Source organism: Diorhabda carinulata, chromosome 12, assembly GCF_026250575.1.
Source record: "Diorhabda carinulata isolate Delta chromosome 12, icDioCari1.1, whole genome shotgun sequence".
Lineage (NCBI taxonomy): Eukaryota > Metazoa > Arthropoda > Insecta > Coleoptera > Chrysomelidae > Diorhabda > Diorhabda carinulata.
The window spans coordinates 919,883-941,668 of NC_079471.1; the positions used below are offsets into that span (position 1 = coordinate 919,883).

The following is a 21,786-nucleotide window of genomic DNA, read 5'->3' on the forward strand; positions in this document are numbered from 1 at the left end:
CAGTTTTCTATCGTCACCTTCAATTTTTGCTAGAAATTTCAAAATTAAAACATGATATTCAACAACTTTTGGTTGTTATTACTTTTATTTGGGTCAATTCTTCCATGATATTTAATTGTATACATCGACAAAGTAATCTAGATTGTGCTGGACGTTTCCGAAACGTCCTGTAGTAACTTAAATAGAAGAAAATAAATAACCTAGAAATAACAACGAAATAAATGTTATAAATTGAAAATGCCTCAAAAAATCCAAATTCGTCTTGCATCAGAGCGCGTAAATGCATCTGTCGCTATAAATCGAAGATATCCTAAAATATTCACTCCCGGTGAAGTAATTACAGTTCAAAATGAAAGAGAATTTATGAGGTAAATAATGTTTCATTATTATATATGATAAATAGTTTATTTTTTTATTATTACAGAGGACATGGTACGTACGAGGAAGTCGGTGAACTTAAAGCATCAGTGGCTGGCGTAAAAGAACAGGTTAATAATTTAGTATCTATAAGACCTCTTAAAAGTAGGTACAATGGAGAAATTGGTGATGTTATCGTTGGGAGGATTACAGAAGTACAACAAAAAAGATGGAAAGTTGATACTAATTCTAGGTTAGATTCAGCTCTGCTATTATCTTCGGTAAATTTACCAGGAGGCGAATTGGTATGTAAATTTAATTATTATTAGACATATAAATGAAGAATGTTGATTTTGTGATCTAGATTAAGTAGCTATGAACGTCGCCCCTTTTATTAACTAAATAGGCATTATAAGAGCTAAGATTTTACACTTTTCAACCCCCATATGAGTTATTGTAGCATAGTGGTGAAAATACCCTTTGAAACATTAAAACACCGTTAATGTTGCATTAAATCCTTTAAATTTTCACTTTTGACATCACCAAGCGTTTTAGTTGCAAATTCTAACTTGTTTATGCCTCATTTATTCCCATTTTGTGACAGTTTTCACTCTTCACTATAGAGAAGAAGATCTGTTGAAGATGAACAGATGATGAGGCAGTTTTTACAAGAAGGTGATCTCATTAGTGCTGAAGTACAAAACGTATTCTCTGATGGAGCATTGTCTTTACATACCAGGAGTTTAAGATACGGCAAGGTAAATATAACACATCTACCCAGTTTTACTTGAAATATTTCGGTTTTTCCTCTATTTTTTATCCTAATTATAGTCCTTTTGTTATTATTTTATGGTAGCTTGGACAAGGGGTGCTTGTGAAAGTATTTCCATCCCTGATTAAGAGAAGTAAAACTCATTTCCACAATTTACCGGTAGGAGCCAGTATTATATTAGGTAATAATGGATTTATATGGATTTGTCCCACATTGGTTAATAGTGAAGAAAGTGTCGGTGGATTTATACAGAATTTAGAAGAGGTTAGTGTATTTTTGTCAAAAATAGGGTAAACAACATGTAGTGATGAGTGTTTTAGCTACCAAACTTCAAATAATGTTAATTAAATTGATTACAGACTGTTTTTTAATTGAATCGGTGAATGTTTTTAACCTTTATTATCAAAAAAAGTCTAAATCGATTGGATTGATGAGTGTTTCTGCCTCCAATCTTAACATAATGACAAAAAATTACATTGAGATTGTTTTTCAATTGAATCATCCAATTTTTTAGCCTCTATTATCAAACAGAGGCAATCAAAATGAGTATCTTAGACCTATTGCTCCTAAATAAATGAACAAATGAAACCAAATTGGTTTATAATTGATTCCAGAAACAGTTGCAGCCAACTTTAGCCTATGGTTAGATTTTTTTGGTTTTTAGGTGATTTCCAGACAAGAACGTGAGACCATAGCGAGATTGAGGAATTGCATATTGGCTTTAACTCAAAGTAAAATGATGTTATATGATACCAGCATATTGTACGCTTACGAAGAGTCATTAAAATATTCAGTGGTTGAGCTTTTGGTACCGGAAGCGATGGCAGACGTCGCCATTTTAACCCAACAACGGTTAACCATGTTAGACAACGTTTAAGGGTAAATATATTCTTCAAAAATTAAAAAATCATCATACAGAATATTTCTAAGTGGGATTCTAGGTTTTGGATTAAAGGAATTAAATTTTTGTCTTTTTAATTTCGTTTTTTTTTTGAGTTATTTGTTAGTGAGACGGTAGAAAATAGTCACTCGGTGCTAAATCCTGATAATAGCAGGGTGTTAGTCGTTTTGGATACAAAAATTTCCTTTTTTTTGCGTTTATTGATTTTACGGATAATTACATTTTACAAATTAAATTTTTTTGTATCGAAATATTAATTAAATTTCAAAAAAGTCATATTACACGTATTACAACGAAAATTGGCTCTATTATGCCCAAGGAGGTTTCCCAAAACTCCCCCAAAAAATAAATCGTGAAATAATTTTGATTTTTTTCTATATTTTAAGGTAAAAACTGTTAAAAAAAATTTTATTTCAATATTAGTTATTTCAATTAGTTGCTATAGTGAAAATATTCGATTTAATGTTACGGGGGGACGTCGAAAAGTATCTTTTTGTTCCATTAATTACGTTTTATTTTAAAATTCGAAATCGAGATAAAATAAACAGTATTTGGAATGAAAAAATCAAATGAAATATCGAAAAAAAATTTATTCGATAAAATAAATTACATAAAAATGTAATAAATTACATAAAAATGTTTGATAAGCGATAAAATTTCTTTAACGGTTACTAATATCACAGATATTTGAAATTTGCAATTTTAGTAGTTTTTTTTTTGGTTTATACATAATTTAATCCAATTTATTTTTTTTGTCGAATATTTTCATTAGATTTCGAGACATGTAGTAAGGCTTTTCGGCAGATCCGTCATTCCTTTCGCAGTCTTCCACTAAAAAATTACCGATATAGAATATAGAATAAAATGACCGGAAAACGATGAAAAATCGCTAAAAACAGTGAAAATGACTTTGTGGGGGTGAGATTTTCGAATAATTACGTTATATAATCAAAAATCTAAATATTAGCGCCAACAAAATGATATAAAAACATTGAAAACTTACCAATACCACCTAAAATTATCATCAATCATCATGTACTTACAAAAACATAAAAATAAAGTATCCACCGCCATAGAATAGACGCTGAAGAACAACGACGCTATCAAATAAGTGCAAATCATTATTAAAACGACCGGTACTATCTTATAATTCAAATCAGAGTTATCGATAAATGATGTCGGAAGCAATTCGGAAGCGAAGAATATGTAAGACACTCCGCCGACAGCTAAAGTCAGTAACACCTTACTCAGAAAGAAAAGGAAATCAGTAACCTGAAAAATATTTAAAAAAACACACATTTTATACGATACGGAACGAAATTATTCACTTTTTGGTTTTTGAAAACGGTATTTACCTTATCCAGTACCCAGACCCGAAGTATATTCCTCATAAGTAACATGAAAGCGTTTTTGGCACTAACGCAGAAATTTTTACCGTGAATGGCGCACATGATGTAAGCGTTCTTATTTAAAAATTTCAGGAACTTTTCCAAACAATAGAAGAAGCACTTCAACAAACACATAACGGCTTTGGTGAAAGCGTTATCGTATTTCTTCAATTTGTGATCCAAATATTCCAAAGCGACCCTTATCATTCTACATATCGCCAATATTAATGATCCGAAAGCCAATGTACCGATATGATACCTGAAATAATTTAATTAATAAATAAATTGTTCGAATCTTTCGTTATTTATTTACCTTAACGTCCTTAAAAACGCCGAAGTTACAGCGAAAAAGGGTAAACGACGTTTATTGAACGTCCAGTACCATTGGGCGAATACTCCTGCTAATACCATTTGTCCCAGAGCTATTACGAAGAATAATAACCAGAAGAAACCGAAAATGTTGTAAGCTGGAATGAAATTGGTCCCAGAATGGAATTAGTTATTTACCTTGAATCGTTTTTAGGAATATTTAGCTTAAAATATGATACTAACCTTGTAAATAAGGGTACAGAGCATCGTTGTTCATTTTTATAAATTTGCAAGAAGCGTTCGGGCATAATGATGAATAATTCGTACTCCACGTCGTTGGATCGCATACTGTATCATCCTTAAATTTGTAAAAAGAAAATTTTTTCGTAAAAATCGATGATAATCAACTAAATAACAGTATTTTTTTAAAAATTTCGCATTTATAAGTTACTTTTATGTCCTCTTTCATTCCTTTAACATTTTTTATATAAAAATGACTTATATAATTAAATTTCTCACTTTTTGTAATAAATTTATATTATAAAATATGAAAACTACTAAATTCAGTTGTTCAACTTCTAAAAATTGTTTTTTGTTCTCGTGAAAATGACTAAAAAGTGAAAAAACCTACATTTTTCTTAATATCTCCTTATTTGACCTATTAACTTCATGTTTGGCTTAAAATGATTGCTTTCCGACTATTTTTTTCAAAATTTCTACACTTTCCTTTCATAATTTCTACAACTTATCTTAGTTTTTTGTTATAAACACAACTGTACTTACAGCATTATAAAAATACAACGTACATTTATCAACAAATGAGGTATAACTTACCTCAATTATTACTTAACTATATAAAAAATCACTAAATTACGATACAGACTTAATATTCACTAAAATAGAAACGAAATAACACCCCAAATTAAAAAAAAAAACGTACTAAAACTGATGTAAACAATAAAGTTATACACTAGATAGGTCAAAACATAACCTCCAAATGCGTAATTTATTATAAGATTATTCTTCTTTTTCTTGTAACTTTTACCTATATGAATAAGCAGTTAGACAAATAAAAAAGGGATTGTAACGAATATGAGAAAATTCTTCTTTTTTATCTATTATTCCAATAATAGTGAATACGAGGGGTTGAGAGAAAATTCGCGGGAATTATAAAATTCAAATAAAATAACCAACGATGCCAAGTTTATTCTACGAATTATCGACGAAGTATCTATTACAACTAACGAAATAATAATCAAACACTCCAGAATACTCGATAACTGCGTATTTACATTTGTGAAGGCCAAGTTCACAATAAAAAAGAAGAATAACGTTTGTAGTGTTGTTGAAATCGGCACTATTAACAAAAAAAAATCTACTCACACTTATACCGGTTAAATTAGCGCAATTAGTATCGTCGTAATATCTAGTTTTGTATAAAGGTTGTCCTGTACTAGCGAGAAATACTCCAATCAATAAGGAGTAACTGATAACTGCTATTTGTAATACCCACGGTATTATTGGAAAAAATAACGACGCAGTAACCGACCCTACTGCTCTGAAATATAAAATGGTGTAACTCTGACAATAATTTTTCGTCCTGAACTTACTTGCTTCCTTCTTTGATGAGAGCTATAGCTAATAGTATCCTTTTTCTCAAAAATATTAGCATCAATAAAATAATAAGTAGTACAACAGATAAAACAATTACTCCCGTTAACCATAAATCTCTTTTAGTTTTTAATTGTTTATTCTGATAATATAAATCCTCCTCGTACTTCGAGCTATTCGTTTGAAGATCGTTGTAAGATTTTTGGGCGACTATTAATGCCACTATCGAGAAATATAATCCTGAAATATCGTCCGATCAATCCTATATCCTCGAATTTTTTCGATATACGAATTTCTCACCTGCACCTAGACCGACGATTACTCCTAATATTGATAGCCACACCATAGGAGATGCCAGCCACCTCAGTATCATTACGTACACTATACATCCCGCCATAGCCACTAATACTCCAATCAAAATTTTCCACCAACATTTTGCCAGATCTTCAACTATATTTTGTCCAACCTGTTCTCGTAAATTTATAATTCAATTTAAGAAAAAACAAAAACCTAACCTAACCAATAATTAGTTTTTTATCCAATGCAAATGATTTACAAAAATAAAATAATCAAGCCCCGATTAGTACATACTTTTCGACATACCCCTGTATTCTAAAACGTTACTTTTCAGAAAATAAACTTACCGCACGCAAAGAGAAATCCCCATAATAAATTTACAAGTACTAAATGGTGAATTCACTTGTACACTTATAAAAAAATTCAAATCACAACAAAAAAACTACACCTATAATCCTTATTTAATCAAATATCACGATATAACTATTATATTTAATAGAATACAACATGAAGTTAGATACACATCGGCCATCAAGTTTCAACTGACAACTTACCGTGTTGCCGTGTTTATTTTAGTATTCTTCAAAACACAATAAACAGAACCGTAATTTACAAAAAATTACGATTTTTGTAACCTATAATTTATTTTTATGTGTACATCACCCAATATTACTGGTTAATTGAATCTACAGTGTGTTTAATAAATTATGTGTTTGTTTACGACCCCAAATTATGAGATATAAAGCAGTAAACAAAGAAACTTATAAGAGTGAAAAAATATATCATGTGGCAACATGGGTATGAATGTTTTTAGACTGAGCGTTCGTTTGATTTCGGGTCGGCTCGGTGAACGTATACTAACTCCATTAACGACGGCGTAGTTGCCAGATTGAGATGACAAATATTTTAATGGGTTATCGACCCATGATAACTTGATTTATACAGGGTATAACAAGAAGGTAAGTTTTATTTTCTTATATTATAATTTTTCCACTTGAAATAATTGGGTTATTTCTTTCACGTCAAAAGTAGTTACTGAAAAAATATATCATGTGGCAACATGGGCATGAACGTATTTAGACAGTTGAGACTGAGAGTTCGTTTCGTTTCGGGACGTCTCGTTGAACGTATACTAATTTCATTAAATTATAAACGACGGCGTTGTTGCCAGATTAGGATCACAAATATTTTAAAAGGTTATCGACCCATGATACACTTGAATTATACAGGGTATAACGAGAAGTTAATTATTTTTTTTATATTACAATTACGAATATTAAATTATTAATATTAATATTAATTAAATTAAAAAAATAACTCATTTAACCTCTACAGACACATTTATGGCTATAATCCGATAACGAATTTATTAAGTAAATACCATAAAACAAACAGATAACCAAATAACATGATATCGTCTCAATGCAATCGGAATTTTCAAAATAAATGATAAAATTATCTTTCTTATCATTCCATCAAATATTTATACGGTTCAAAATTAATATTCACACTATAATTATCAATAATTTCCATCACTAGCAAAAGTTTTGAGACAGATTTTTTCGCAGTTGGCAATTCTGTGATATTTTTGGTACGTTCCGCGATATTCCTGAATGCTCAACCACTAAAATGTCCCTTCCACTAACGTAAAGGGCCCGAGAGCGTTATAGTAAGAAATTTGTAATAATGGACGCTGAACTTGAAATATATAGGTTTCAAATATGACGCCTATTCCAAAAACTTGAAGTTTAGAATAAATATTTCGCGTGGATTTGGATAAAATTCAATAGAACTTGATTAAATGAGAAATTTGCATCAGATAAACAACCAAAAATTTGTAATATACACAAAACTGAGCATAAAAAGTTAGTTTTAACATGATTCATTCACCTAAACTAAACTCAACTCACCGAGGCGATTATTCAGAACTTTTTATTTTTTTAAAACACGTAAAATCGTTATCAATACTTGGTAGAACTCAATAACTATATTCTAATAAAAAGAAAAATCGTTTATTCCAAACTATTTTGACGATTGTTTGAATTCTGAATGCGGCCCTGTCTAGTTCATCGTGATATGGACGGTAGAGATGTTTACAAAAACGTCCGTCGCAATTTAAGTGGCGCCACGATAGTAACTGTGTAAATTGTTGGTTATATTTAATTAATAACTTTGGATTACGTCAATTAAAGTAATTTACGGCGTACAACTTGACAATATTTCAACTTTTCCCTTATTTTTCTCTACCGTACATAATTCGTGAGTTGAGAGTAGCGAAACAGTAAAATTAAAAGCGTAAGCGTAAATCTGATTCTACTGCATTATACAAGTTAAAAAACAAGTTAGTGATGCTAGCATTGACTGAATCGTTAATTAATTAAGATATTAAAAAAATATCTGTTAGTTCCGATTATGATACATGATAAATCAACGTTTGAAAAATTAGAACAAAAATCACACAACATAAAACAAAACACACGTTCCCTACCTCTTCGGCTTCGTATAGTAGCTTAATATTCGAAATAGCCTGTTTTAATTTTGACAGGAATGTGTCTGCATTATTTGTTATTAAATTTATTATGGTCTCGTTCACACTCGATAAGGTCGGAATGCACCGTTTCTGAACTGAAGACAGAAGAAAAAAGTGTAAGACTTTTAGGAACGTTTTACAATATAGTTTATGTAGCGTTCTATGTTTGAGAACGGTCACGTTTGTTATATACGGACCGAGTGTGCACCGAATCATTCATATAATCAGCTGCTTTCTGTCTAACTTGTTTTGTGTTCACTTTTATTTTCTCGTATAAATTCACGTTACGATTTTAAACTATAACTAACGTTGTTGTGTGTATTTTCGAACCATTATGTGCATTAATTTTAAAGTTCCGTGTTAGTAATTATGATTATATAATAACTCCAACAAAGAAATCATTTTTTTCAAGTTTTAAATAATTATAGTGCTAAATGTGTAAATTATACAACGAAAAGGAAAACAATAGATATTTAAATTGATACTCGAACAAACGAAAACTACTGAAAAACTTTTGGAGTTGTTATATGTAGTAATGAAACAGGAAAAGTCGAAATAATACTCCAATAGAATAAATAACAGTTAATTTAATTACCTGCAATCGTCTAGTTATAATTTTTTCTCTTTGTTGACCAATTTAAGGAGCACCGACTGTTTTTTTTTTTAATTTTCATCAACACACTGCACGATAATCAAATAAATCATTTTTAATAGCAACCTCTTACACAATATTATGGTTAAAACCTAAAGCCGCCAACACACAACACGTCATTACTCCTTATTAACAGCTAACTTCATTTTATTTGAACACGATGCACATCACAGCGTTGCCAAATTCAATTTCGGCATAATGTCGATTACTCTTCTAAATTTTTATTTGTTTTGTTTCTTGGTTTTCGTCTATGCCATGTTTTAGAGCATGTTTTATTTGCGAGAAGAGCCAAAAATCGCATGGCGCTATATATAGTGATGGAAGACTGTCACATATCGTATATTTGTGTGTAAGTTAACTTAATATATTCAAAAATAGGCAACGCTGTAATTATTCTACCAATAATAAATATGACACGATGTTAAAAGGTTAAAAGTGCACCTAACATTACACTATATGCTATGTTGCCAAATTCAATTCTATTTCCGTGACAATTGGAAATAAATATTTTGTAATAAAAAACTGAAATATATCGTTTATATACATGTTTTTATAATTTTGATGTTAAAATAGATATATTTTAGATATTAAGGGTAATTTAACAGAAAAGATTGAGATACTTCGACTTTTCCTGTATTCATAAGATGCACGTGTCAAGCAAAAATACCTCGTGCGCATGTTCGTTATCGGTAAACAATGAGATTGCGCTGTGAGTCCCTGACGTCATCAACATATGCACGGGTCGAAGAAATTGTTTCATACGAGATATTTCATCCCCCGGAATATCTGATATACCCTTATTACGTAATTTCCTACGGTCCGCTATGTTGTATAAGCATCGAGATATAACTAAGAAAATGAAAACAAAAAAAATATTTTAGTCCGTTAAAGGACAACTCTCGACATGAAATTTTTGTAGTAGTAGATAGTAGAGCCGGCAACTGCGCTACCAAACAAAACATTTATATGACGATAAATATCAGCTGGTTCGTTGAAATTGAGTCTACAGAATTTATTTAATTCGAATTATTTATTGCAAATATCTTTGTTTACATTGAGAATGCGTCAAAAATGAATCGAAATAATTATAAATTTGAATTTTAATCTCGATTTTACGCTATGAAAAAATCGTGTCAACCGGAAATCAACTTCATACATTCTATCTTTTTCTACTGACACATACTTTTAATATATCACATGATTCTTTTAAGAAATGACATACGTTCCTAAGGATGATTAATATGACCTATTAAAGTTAAAAAGAGCGACAAAAATATGATAACTTACATGGTTTACTAGGTAATATCCAGCTTGGACAAACGTTATCGACGCAATATTCTTCTATGTCATATGTTATTTTTCCTTCAACGTAAATTTCCGTGGGACAAGCACGAACACATACCTTTAAAAAAAAGAAGAAAAATGACGTTCATTTAGCTACTTCCCGTTACATGTTTTAATATTTTCGTACCTGTGGCGTTGGACACCCTGTAAAAGCTACAGTTGGTGAAATACATTGAGTTAGGTCGTGGAAGAATAAGTACGGTTTACCTAATACTTCTGTGTCTTTACCACACCTACGTCCAGAGGAATCTTTCGGAACCAATAAAGTTGAGGGATCTCCATTTAAAATTGCTTAAAATATAGCGCTTAATTTAAAAAATAGTTTTCGAATATTCAGTTTAATTCCACTACGTGTCTGATGCACACCGGCCCAGCGTTGCCAGTTTGAATTTTTTATACTGAAATTGTTTCCGCTCTCACAAGTGATATAGTTAAGTTTTTTGTCACTTATTTTTATAAATACGGTTTGATTAATTAATTTTTTTATACTAGCTATTATAATTAAAAATTATAAAACAAATTCAAACTAACTATATTCGAAACGATACTGATTTCAAGACAAAAAATGGCGGTACCTGATTTTTTCTCGATGATTACGCTAGCAATGTTGCCGGAATTAAAATATTTTCTCGAATAAAAAGATTTTTGATTAAAATTTAACAAATGAAGGGTTTCTAGTGGAATTGTGGCGCCCAAGGGTCGTTATTCACATAAAAGGCTCGTAATGTCCACGAATGAAGGGTTTTTATCCGTATTTAATTTAATTCAATATTATTTTACGGTCGTCGTTAATACTACACCGTGAACCAGTCAATTATTTTAGCTAACAATCAAATAATTTTATCGACACATGTCAATTTTATAAACAAATTTATTTTATTTTCATTTTTATTTAAAAATTCCTTTTTCTTTTGCTGATGACCTTGATTCACGAAGTTTTCTGTAATTCAGTTGAAAGTAAAACGCGAAAAAAGTCTGGCAACACTGCGTCGGGTTTATACGAATATCATCGAATTCAATTCCGTGCTCCGAGAGCTGCTAACAGACAGACAGAGTTTGATACCACGAAATAATAATAGAAATACGTACCGTATAAACCTATCCCTGCCCAAGCAGCAACAAATACTATGAAAATTGCAAAACAAAGTACGTCCGTGCACGATCTTTTGCTAAGAGGACCATTAAAGTCTGGATCGTACGGAATGGGTTCTCCTAAAAATATTAATGACGTCTCTATTGTTTTTATAAATGAAATACTTAAAATGCAACATAAATAAATAGAAATTTATGAATATCGACAAATTATGTTGATTATTAGATGAAAACCTTTTGAAAATATTACGAAACGACTATGTTTTACAATTTCCCCTTCACATTAAAAAGTAATTACTAAAATTTTAGTAAACGTAATTAAAAATGTTTATAATAAACTATTTCGACGAAAAGACGTTACAGCTGATCGGTAGACGTTAATCCAATAGTTTTGATCCGATATGACAACACTGGATGCGACTACTTATAAGATTAAAACAATTTTTTTAAACACTGAATAACGAATAAATACAACATTAGAGTTTATTTTTTTTTAATTTGTGTGTTAACAAACGTTACACTTCATATTCAATATTTACATAATGTAATATTTGCTTTAAATACCAAACGTCAAGGTTAAGACTAAAAAAAATGTGGACTGATTATAGTACGACTTGTTATTATTGATAAACATTTAATAAAAACAAATTTATAAATATATTAACTCACTTATCCGGTTTCTTTTCATTTTCAACGTAGAAACACAAAATTTCGAGTATCTCAACTACGCAATCACGAACTTAACTAATTCCCGAATTTAGTTTAAACAATTTTTGTTTAACTTATTAATTAACAAATAAAAATTAATGTATACAGTGGCGTTTCATAGAATAAAACGTAGTATAAACATCGTATAATAAGCAAAGTATTATTAATTTCTTTAAATTGGTCATTCCATTATCAACAAACGACTTCCTATATAAGACTATTATCTGGGTGGTCCTATAAACACCCGGTATGACCTAGAGATTGCGAAAATATCATTGTATTAGAAAATAAATAATCCACAGCTTTTAATAGTCGATATATACAGGTACATTTGGCAACGTTGGTTCATATATATCGAAGAAAGACGTTTCTTATTATAAAACTATTTATATCGTTGAGGAAAGCAATCGGAACCAATCGGCTCAAATCGGATTCCTATGTGTAATGTAACTGTCAAACTCACCACTTGAATATACGCGAATAAATAAATAAATTTTATGGAATTGTTATATAAATCAAATTATTAAGCTTTCAAAAAAATTTTATTCAGATTTCGATAAAGCTACACAACTTTTACGTTAAATTCATAATTTCGACTCTATTAAAATATAAATATCCAAACTGTAATTGATATCAACACTCGTATATATATACCAAACATTGACAGTTGACTCATATCGATCTTTAGTGTTGCAAGATTTATTGTTTTTTGTGTCGATCATTATTTGTGTAAATAATGAATTTCCAGGTGAGAAACAGTTGTTTTTAGAACTATGTATTTATAAGAGAATGCCAAACATTGTATCAAAAGTTCAATATTCGATGCAAATTTTAAAATTTGAACTCATTGGTTGAATTGCATCCTTTAATGCAATGTGAAAAAAACAACGTGGCAACGATGTAAAATATCTATTGAATATGTATTTACGACTTTTTAATAACTAAAAAAGTTGTAGCTTATCTTTTTTTTTATTATAATTGGTTCCTCTGTCGAAAAAATATTTTGGATAATTTATTCCCGATATTGATATTTGCGAAAATATTATCATGATGATTCAGAGTAGAATTCATTAACCCTTTAAAGTAAACCATTATAAACGAAGCCGCGCCACTTACCGTGATCTGTTTCATCGGTAGGTTTCGCCATGTTGTACCTAGATTAACTCGCGTCAGGTGTTAAACTGAAAATGATAAAATACTTTTTTCATTTCTTATCATATTGTTATGACAGATCGTAAAGATAAGTCATTCGATATGCGCGAAGTTAATTCCTATAATTACTAATTTATAGGACGTTGCGTTATATGCATAATTACAATGACGAATTCATATAGGAACAAACAGGATTATCTTATTTACATTGTTTATATTTTGTGTGAGCAAAATTAAATAGGAGCTTAATTTTAACAAGCTTTGTTTATCTCCAAAACGTTTTTATTTCCATGGCAACAAAAGACCGAACATAGTAACGAAAATTATTGTTGACCATAAACAAGATAAGGAAAATTTGACATTTTGTTATATTGACAGATGACAGTTGAAATATTGAATATTATTTTAATGGTATTATGAAAAGTAATAAAAACTTTCGATCAAAGTTTAATTTTCTATATGAGAACTTGTGGAGGTTGCGGTGTTGCCAAACATAGTTTCCTTTACGTTTGAAAAGATGACGGAATTTGTATTTGGAAATTGCGGCGTTGCTAAAACTAGTTTTTCCTCAAGCATTGGGAGTTTTTAGTAAATCTGTACGAACGATAATAAAACCTAATTTTTGGGTACATGAAGTATTTGGAAATTATGATGTTGCCGAATGTAGATTTTTTCAGATTTTGGTAAGTATCGGTGAAAATATGCCCGTTTATAAAAGTTGCAGCGTTGCCAAATTTAATTTTTTTTACCAGATTTGGGATAATTTCAACAAATATATTATTTCGCTCAGATTTTTGCTGCAGATCACGTAATTTTTGTATCTAGTCAAGTTTTTGAGTTTTCCTAACCAAAAAGTAGAAAAAAACGACATTTGAAGGTCGAGGTGTTGACAAATTTATATTTCTCAAGTTTTGGGGAAGTTTCAGTAAAGATATACATAAATAATAAAAGTTGCGGCGTTGCCAAATTCATTTTTTTTAACCAGATTCGGGATAAATTTAACAAATATTTGATTTTGCTGAGATTTTTGGTGCAGATCTTAGATCTTTCTATATGCAATCAAGTAATCGAAGCCAAAGGGTTAAAAAATACTATTTTTCGTTATATAAAATCGTATGGACTTTGCAGCATTGCCAAATCTACTTTTCCCTAAAACTGGAATTTATTTATTGATCTGAAAGTCACAAAACATCGTAAAAACCAAGAAAATTGATATCAAATCAATTTTAATAACAATTAGTTTGAAATATAAATTTTTCAATCAAGTTGATTGGAATGAGTTAATAAAAAAACGTTTTTCATATGATTACATAACATCGACATGGTTTAATATTGAAAATACAAGTAATAGTTCAATTTAATTCCAATTATTCTACTAATTAGTACTAATCATAACTCAATTATTCCGCTAATTCGTTAATAATCATTAATCAAACAATAATCGAATTAAAAATGTTACAAACTATCTTACGAAACACCTGGTATAAAGCAAAACATTCTTTTAAAATTTTATACATAAAAATAACAACAAAAACTTACATCATTAATCGATTTCGTATTCACTACTTTATTTTCATTGAAATTAAGAGTGACACCAACACACAAAAAAAATAATTCAACAATAAACACACGAACGAAATGTTTAAATTATTAGTAACGACCTTGCCTTGTACCGACCCAAAGTTATTTTCCAATTCAATAACAAAGAAACAAAAAATTATCGCTGTTACATTTCGGGCTCACCATTGTTCTTTTCGAACTGTTTCACTTTCGACTATCCACCGACAGATTCTGTATTGACAAAGTTTCTGTTCAACTGAGTGAATTTATTAACGTCAAGTAGGTTTATGTGTAAAAATAGAAAGAGAAACTGCCTCGTAAAATATAACCAACAAATAGTAAATACACAATGTGTATTAAAGTAATTGTGAAACTATTATGCACTTGTCTTTAACGATTATTAAGTAGATAGTGGGATGGGTCACGCTTCGAAGTATTGCTAGATATAACCGCATAATTTTGTTTGTGAAATGAATCGAACTACAACAAAAACAAATTTTTATATTGCGTTTTCTTTTTAATACTTTCTATCACATTTCAACAATTTATATGAATTAAAAATGAACAAAAACATTTTCAAAATTATTTTACGTTAAAGTATAGTGATTTTTGGGCAACTAATATATAAAATCTAATTTAATTTTATAAATCAGCAATACGTCATAAATTAATCAGTTAAAAAAATGATCTAAATTGAATACATAAATAACGTGGCTACTGTTCAAATATCATCAAGTAATTCGGATCACGTTTACTGATCTAAATCAAATACGTGAATAACGTGGCTACTTATCCGATCGGCAGGTTAATTTGTTCGTATTAATCCGATCATGAACGCAATGTTCAGAAAGTAATCCGAATCACGTTCACGTTCGGAAACTAGCTTATAATTGTAGCTTATGTTTTAAATAGAGAATTGAACGCCACGTTCGAAAGCGGTGATAAAAATTTCGATTTGGATTAGGATCAGAAATCAACTGATAAGTGATATGACTCGGAGTTTAAGTTAGAATAGATATTAATTTTAATTTCTTTTTTAATAATAATTGTAGTTAAAGGTATTGTAAGACTTTAGCAGCTTTATTTATTAACAAATTATGTATGTTAAAAAGTCAAATATTCTGATATACGGAGCATTATACAGAACTAATTATCCAAATGTGACAGACGTCAATGAAATATGTATTTAATATGAAGTATCGAATATTATTGGTACAATTAACCACTTTTGGGACAAAATTAGGGTTATGAGGCTTATTATCGAATAATTAGAATTTATTTCGAGAATAGTTGATCATTATAGTACAAAAAACTTGATAAAATATGTATAATAAAACTGGATTTTATATAGCTATCTCTCTCTGAAACAACAGATTTATCTACTACACATATTAATCAAAACGAAAAATTTTTCTTTTGAAATATTATTACTCATCGTAATACATTTTCTCAGAATGTTTCCTAATTGAAAATTCGAAATACATTCATATAAATGAGGCTATTTATTCTAAACCTGACTTCAAAACAAGGTCGTTTACCTTTTTAATATTTCTATAACATAACCGTCAAAAGATTAACGTTAATCCGTACTATTAGACATACACAAAATTTATCGAAAATATAAAATACAAAGTTGTTATTCAACTTCGCTGTCAAAAATTATTTGTTGAGTATATATCGTAAACAATAGAAAAAAAATATGTACCTGGTATACATCAAATCCATGCATTATTTGTCATTCAAATTCGTAATTTAAAAATTCGAGGTAAACCTTCATTCAAATAAAACAATCAAATGATTAATTAAATATTATGACATGCAAGAAGTCGTATTGATATTTTTAACATCAAATTATTTATTATCATAGTTAAACCGCCATTCAAACTTAATACGTAATTTGGAGTTTGTGTTGGACATGTTTTAAATTTGCCTCTTAAATTTTAGTACACCGCTTCGAGCTGTAGATGACTGTCTAGTCGATTTCCTTTCGCGTAGATGAAGTTAACGTAAGCGTGGCTAATCAAGGTACAAAGAGGTAATTTTTCTTCAAATTCATAAATTCTGTTTACTCTGGTGCAATATTTTCTATTTTAATTTAATCACAAGATATCGATCTTCGTATGTGTAAAAATAAAGATGTTATAAATTCGAGGTAATAGAAGAAAATCGTGTTTAAACACAGGAGTTGCAACACCCATTTTAAGAAAAACATTTATGTTTGCACTATACAATAATTGTATTTCTTTTTTTATAGAAAAATGAGCAGCTCAGAGGAGGTATCGTGGATTTCTTGGTTTTGTGGATTACGGGGAAATGAATTTTTTTGCGAGGTTTGTAATAATACGAATAAACCGAAAGAAATTTATTTAATTTTAATTTTTTTTTCAGGTTGACGAAGATTATATACAGGATAAATTCAATCTTACAGGATTAAATGAACAAGTGCCACATTATAGACAAGCTTTAGATATGATTTTAGATTTGGAACCAGGTTAGTTTTTATAATTTTATTTGAAATAGTGATACCCCTCTAGGATGCAATTGCAGCCAATAGTTAATTATATTTCTCGATAATAATTGATAATCATGTGATATTTGAACGGAGAATTATTAATTTTAAGTGAAATTGCGTTTTAATTTTTATTCTAGTGTTTTAATTTAATGGATTATCGTTTTAGAACATTTTCATTTGTTCTAGAACATTTTAAACTAAACTATGACTTTTTAATTATCTTTTGAATTGTTTTGTATCTTTCTGGAACATTATAAAATTTTCCAATTGACTGAGACTCGGTTTTAGATGATTTTTGAGAAAAATTAACTCTTCTGTATTGTTATAGAACATTTTACTTTGTTCTAGAACATTGTAAACGAGATTATATCGTTTTTAGTACATTTTAAATCGTTCTATATCATTCTAGAACATTTTTGTTTGTTCTAGAGCATTTTAAACTAAACTATGACTGTTTTATTATCTTTTGTATTATTCTAAATCGTTCTAGAACATTATAAAATGTTCCAGTTAACTTTGAGTCACTTTTATATGGTTTTTGAATAAGTTAGAATCTTCTAGACCTTTGCAGAACATCCAGGATCGTTCTTTCTTGTTTTAGAACTAAACTATGACTTTCTAGAACATTATAAAATGTTCTAGTAAGCTCTGAGTCCCTTTCACATGGTTTTTGAAAAAGTTACAATCTTCTAGACTGTTCAAGAACATCCAGGATCGTTTTTTATTGTTTTAGAACATTTTAGTTTGTTCTAGAACATAGTAAATGATATTGTATAATTTTTAGTACCATTTATATCATTCTATCCTTTGTATCATAACATTTTGTAACATTTTAATTGAATGAAATGTTTTAGACGACGAATTAGATGATAATCCAAACCAATCTGACTTAATCGAACAGGCTGCAGAAATGCTTTACGGTTTGATTCATGCTAGGTATATATTAACGAATCGAGGTATCGCCCAAATGATAGAAAAATATCAATCTGGAGATTTCGGTTATTGTCCTAGAGTTTATTGTGAATCACAGCCTATGTTACCCTTAGGTGAGTGTTTATTTACTTGAATATTCACTTTTTATGAAGTTCTTTTTACGTGTTTGTGTTTATAATGTTGTAAAATATTTTTTTTCAATTTTTTATTGTATTATTCTAATCTGTAGCTATACTGTGGGCTTTTCTTCGTAATTTATTTAGATTGAGACTAGTATTCATCCGTTTAAGCCCAAATTAATTATTTATTGCTATGAGTGATCATCCAAATACCTTTTTGGTGTAGATTTTTCACCATATCTGAGCATGTGGTGCAAATGCGGTTGATTTAACAACAATTGGGAACCAAAGATGCATCCTGCCACTAAAATCTGATGCAATCGAGTGAAACATTAAATTTACTGTGAAGTTCTATTGAAAAAATTTGATCACTTGGTGTGTGGTTTTAGGTTTATCTGATGTCCCGGGTGAGGCTATGGTAAAATCTTACTGTCCAAAATGTATGGACGTATATACACCAAAATCATCTAGACATCACCATACGGACGGTGCTTATTTTGGTACTGGTTTTCCTCATATGTTATTTATGGTACATCCTGAATATAGACCTAAACGTCCTACAAATCAATTTGTTCCTAGGTAAGTTGAAACATTTAAATACCGAATAGTTTATTTCATTTAAAACAACATCCGTGTATTTCTTTACATGTTTCGTGAGAAATTTTTGAAGAATTTTGGATTTTAATTGAAATTCAAACATTTCATCAATATATTCTTCTTAAAAAAAAGGAATTATTTACTTCTAAAAGCTTTCATATCCTGACATTGTTGTCGGTCTCAAATTGATGATTAAATATGTTCAATTAGTGCAGTTTATCTGTTCCTTCATGATCTGAGTCCTTGTTATCGCCATCACCTCGTAAAAAAGCATTGAAACCCCATTTTTCAGTTTAATAAAAAGGACTAGATCCTTCCGGAGATGTGATAGCCTAAAATTCCATTCTAGATGATTAAATTTCGCTTTTCTCAGTTTGTGCAGTTTATCTGTTTCCTCAAAAACCAGTTTATGTCAATTCCAAGCCACTACTTCCTCAAAATGGCATTTTTAGGCTCAAAAAAGGAAATTAGATCCCGTTTAATTGTAAATATCAAACGAAATGATTATTTTTTGCTTATTCAGTGCAGATTTACGTGTAATTATCGATGGTTTTCAGGTTATTCGGCTTCAAAATTCATCCTCTGGCATATCAGCTTCAGCAACAAGCTGCCTCGACGTTCAAGACCCCATTGAGGACTCTCAACTTCAACAACGGCAAACGTTGAAAACCAAAATCTTGAACACTTATTAAATTATAACCGAGTGGTCTGTACAATATAGTTTAAATGGTTTTTTTTTGAAGGAATTACATTTTTCTGTTGAGTGTTTTTCTTGTTTTCTAGTTAATGTATAATTTTTATTTGTAAGTGTACGTTGAACATTCTCGCAATATCATTTCCAATAAACTGTACAGTAAACGAGATATATTCCTTCAGTGATGGTAAAATTTTGCAGTTTTACTAGAAGTTAGGTAAATTTTCACCAGTTTAAATACACTGAAAAAAATATGTGGTGCTACCCGATGAATATTGGAAGATATTGATGCTTGGTATGCCCGGATAATATTTTTTTGAACCTACGATGACAATTTTTGGTTTTCGATAAATGTTATCTTCTCTCTGGTGAAACACATCCATTTTGGTGTATTTTTTTCACCAAATCTCCAATGCTAGTTCTCCAATTTGATTTCTGGAGTTGAAATTGGTATCCCATCAACTTATAAGTTACCATTACGGTATAAAACTAAATTTTAGCTCTCTAATTCTAGTTTTTGTTCCATTTCTGGATGCAATAGTATTTCATTCTCAATACTAGCTCTTACTGCTTGGTCCTTTTGTGATTTCGTGATGCAGTATTGAAAATTCAGCAAGTTGATACCTTTTAGACTGTTATTAAGGTCTAGAGCTCAATTCCAGCTCTCATAGCTTGATCCTTTTCGATCTACGGATGCAGTATCCAGAATTCAGAATTCTGAGAGCTCCTAGGTTGACATTAAGTTCAATTCAAGTTCAAAATGGTTATTCCTCTTTGGTATCTGGATGCAGTTTCCAGAATTCAGGACCTTGAGAGTTCCTATGTTGTCATTTAGCTCAATTTAATTGAGAATTCAGCAAATTTGGAGCCGATGCACCATCATTATGGTATCTAGCTCAACCTCTTCCATTTTCTAACGCAGTAATCACAATTTGGAACCTATAAAGCTCCTAATTTGTCATTTGGGTCAATTTAATTGAGAATTCAGCAAATCGGGAGCCGATGCATAATCATTATCGACCGATAATCAAAAAGAGCCAGTGCTTCGGTTAGAATGCATTTAAACTTAGATCTGACTCAGATTGTGATCGTGAAATAATAAATGTGCTTCGTTGGTCTTATATTTCAGTGGGAAATCGAAGTTACCAACAGTCTCTGCTCTAATTTCTAGTAAAATTTCAAAGCTTTTCAATGATAAAAAAATTCCATCGGACAAAACTAAATAGACCAGCCGAAATTATTTTTTTAATAGGTAGAATTTAGTATAATTATTTATGTTTGTTACGAGCTACCTTGTTCTCAATATACAGAGTGTTTCACTATTACGTACCGCCATGTGTGTTAATAGCAAATCTGTTTTCCGATGATTCGAAAATGCTTTTATTTTTGTTTTAATAGGTCAATTGATATTGGATAGCTCTGTAAGAAATTTTAAGTTTAAGTAAATTATACACTGAACTGATTTTTTTTCCCCTAATATCCTTCATTATCCTTGGTGCGGATGTGTTTCGGAGGACGAATTTTCCAGTATAACTGATACTGTGACGTGGATGTATAGGTTAGGTTATTCTTCTTTTTTGCAATTTTGTTTAGGTGGTTATACAGCTACCGGAACCACGGCAAAATGACAAGGAAATGAACAAGACATTCATAAAGGATAATATATTTACATTTTTGGGAAAAATTGAATCAAAAGGTCCTTAATAACTTCGTTAATCGATATTTCGATAATTTTCATTGGAATTTACGAAACTATCGGTTATATCCTAACAATTACATTATCTGGTCCTTCGAGCCTTCATTATACCCGGCTCGAAGGACCAAAAAGTGTAATTTTCGTTGTAAGGATGTTATACAGGATGTTTTAGCCGCGGAACCACGGCAAAATGACAAGGAAATGAACAAGACATTCATAAAGGATAATATATTTACATTTTTGGGGAAAATTGAATCAAAAGGTCCTTAATAACTTCGTTAATCGATATTTCGATAATTTTCATTGGAATTTACGAAACTATCGGTTATATCCTAACAATTACATTATCTGGTCCTTCGAGCCTTCATTATACCCGGCTCGAAGGACCAAAAAGTGTAATTTTCGTTGTAAGGATGTTATACAGGATGTTTTAGCCGCGGAACCACGGCAAAATGACAAGGAAATGAACAAGACATTCATAAAGGATAATATATTTACATTTTTGGGGAAAATTGAATCAAAAGGTCCTTAATAACTTCGTTAATCGATATTTCGATACATT

At 30.2% G+C, this 21,786-nt stretch overlaps 3 protein-coding genes across 11 annotated transcripts; 2 read left to right on the forward strand and 1 right to left on the reverse strand.

Annotated features, from left to right (window-relative positions):
* The first annotated feature begins 164 nt into the window (after positions 1–164).
* Positions 165–3,712, forward strand: LOC130900067 (exosome complex component RRP4). The gene is made up of 6 exons (XM_057810398.1): positions 165–368; positions 425–662; positions 981–1,115; positions 1,214–1,393; positions 1,794–2,008; positions 3,512–3,712. The coding sequence occupies exons 1-5, from the start codon at positions 238–240 to the stop codon at positions 2,004–2,006; spliced, it is 897 nt and encodes a 298-aa protein (XP_057666381.1). The 5' UTR covers positions 165–237; the 3' UTR covers positions 2,007–2,008; positions 3,512–3,712.
* Positions 2,740–15,292, reverse strand: LOC130900064 (choline transporter-like 2). Of its 6 annotated transcripts, none has more exons than XM_057810393.1 (14): positions 14,653–15,292; positions 13,078–13,142; positions 11,251–11,373; positions 10,289–10,452; positions 10,105–10,219; positions 8,124–8,260; positions 5,639–5,804; positions 5,338–5,578; positions 5,111–5,285; positions 3,971–4,085; positions 3,732–3,885; positions 3,386–3,677; positions 3,074–3,302; positions 2,740–2,861 (listed from the first exon to the last, which is right to left on the reverse strand). In XM_057810393.1, exons 2-14 carry the CDS (start codon positions 13,106–13,108, stop codon positions 2,764–2,766), a joined length of 2,040 nt encoding a protein of 679 aa, XP_057666376.1. In that variant the 5' UTR covers positions 13,109–13,142; positions 14,653–15,292; the 3' UTR covers positions 2,740–2,763. The 6 variants fall into 6 exon arrangements, with proteins under 6 accessions (XP_057666376.1, XP_057666375.1, XP_057666372.1 ...); XM_057810392.1 differs by having other exon boundaries at positions 14,857–15,140; XM_057810389.1 differs by lacking the exon at positions 8,124–8,260 and adding an exon at positions 9,485–9,666 and having other exon boundaries at positions 14,653–15,109.
* Positions 12,604–20,986, forward strand: LOC130900069 (casein kinase II subunit beta). 4 transcript variants are annotated; one of them, XM_057810401.1, is made up of 7 exons: positions 12,604–12,709; positions 16,618–16,708; positions 16,928–17,003; positions 17,062–17,164; positions 18,040–18,231; positions 18,627–18,816; positions 19,392–20,986. In XM_057810401.1, exons 3-7 carry the CDS (start codon positions 16,932–16,934, stop codon positions 19,498–19,500), a joined length of 666 nt encoding a protein of 221 aa, XP_057666384.1. In that variant the 5' UTR covers positions 12,604–12,709; positions 16,618–16,708; positions 16,928–16,931; the 3' UTR covers positions 19,501–20,986. The 4 variants fall into 4 exon arrangements, with proteins under 4 accessions (XP_057666384.1, XP_057666383.1, XP_057666385.1 ...); XM_057810400.1 differs by lacking the exon at positions 12,604–12,709 and adding an exon at positions 16,310–16,438; XM_057810402.1 differs by lacking the exon at positions 12,604–12,709 and having other exon boundaries at positions 16,411–16,708.
* Positions 20,987–21,786: the final 800 nt, after the last annotated feature.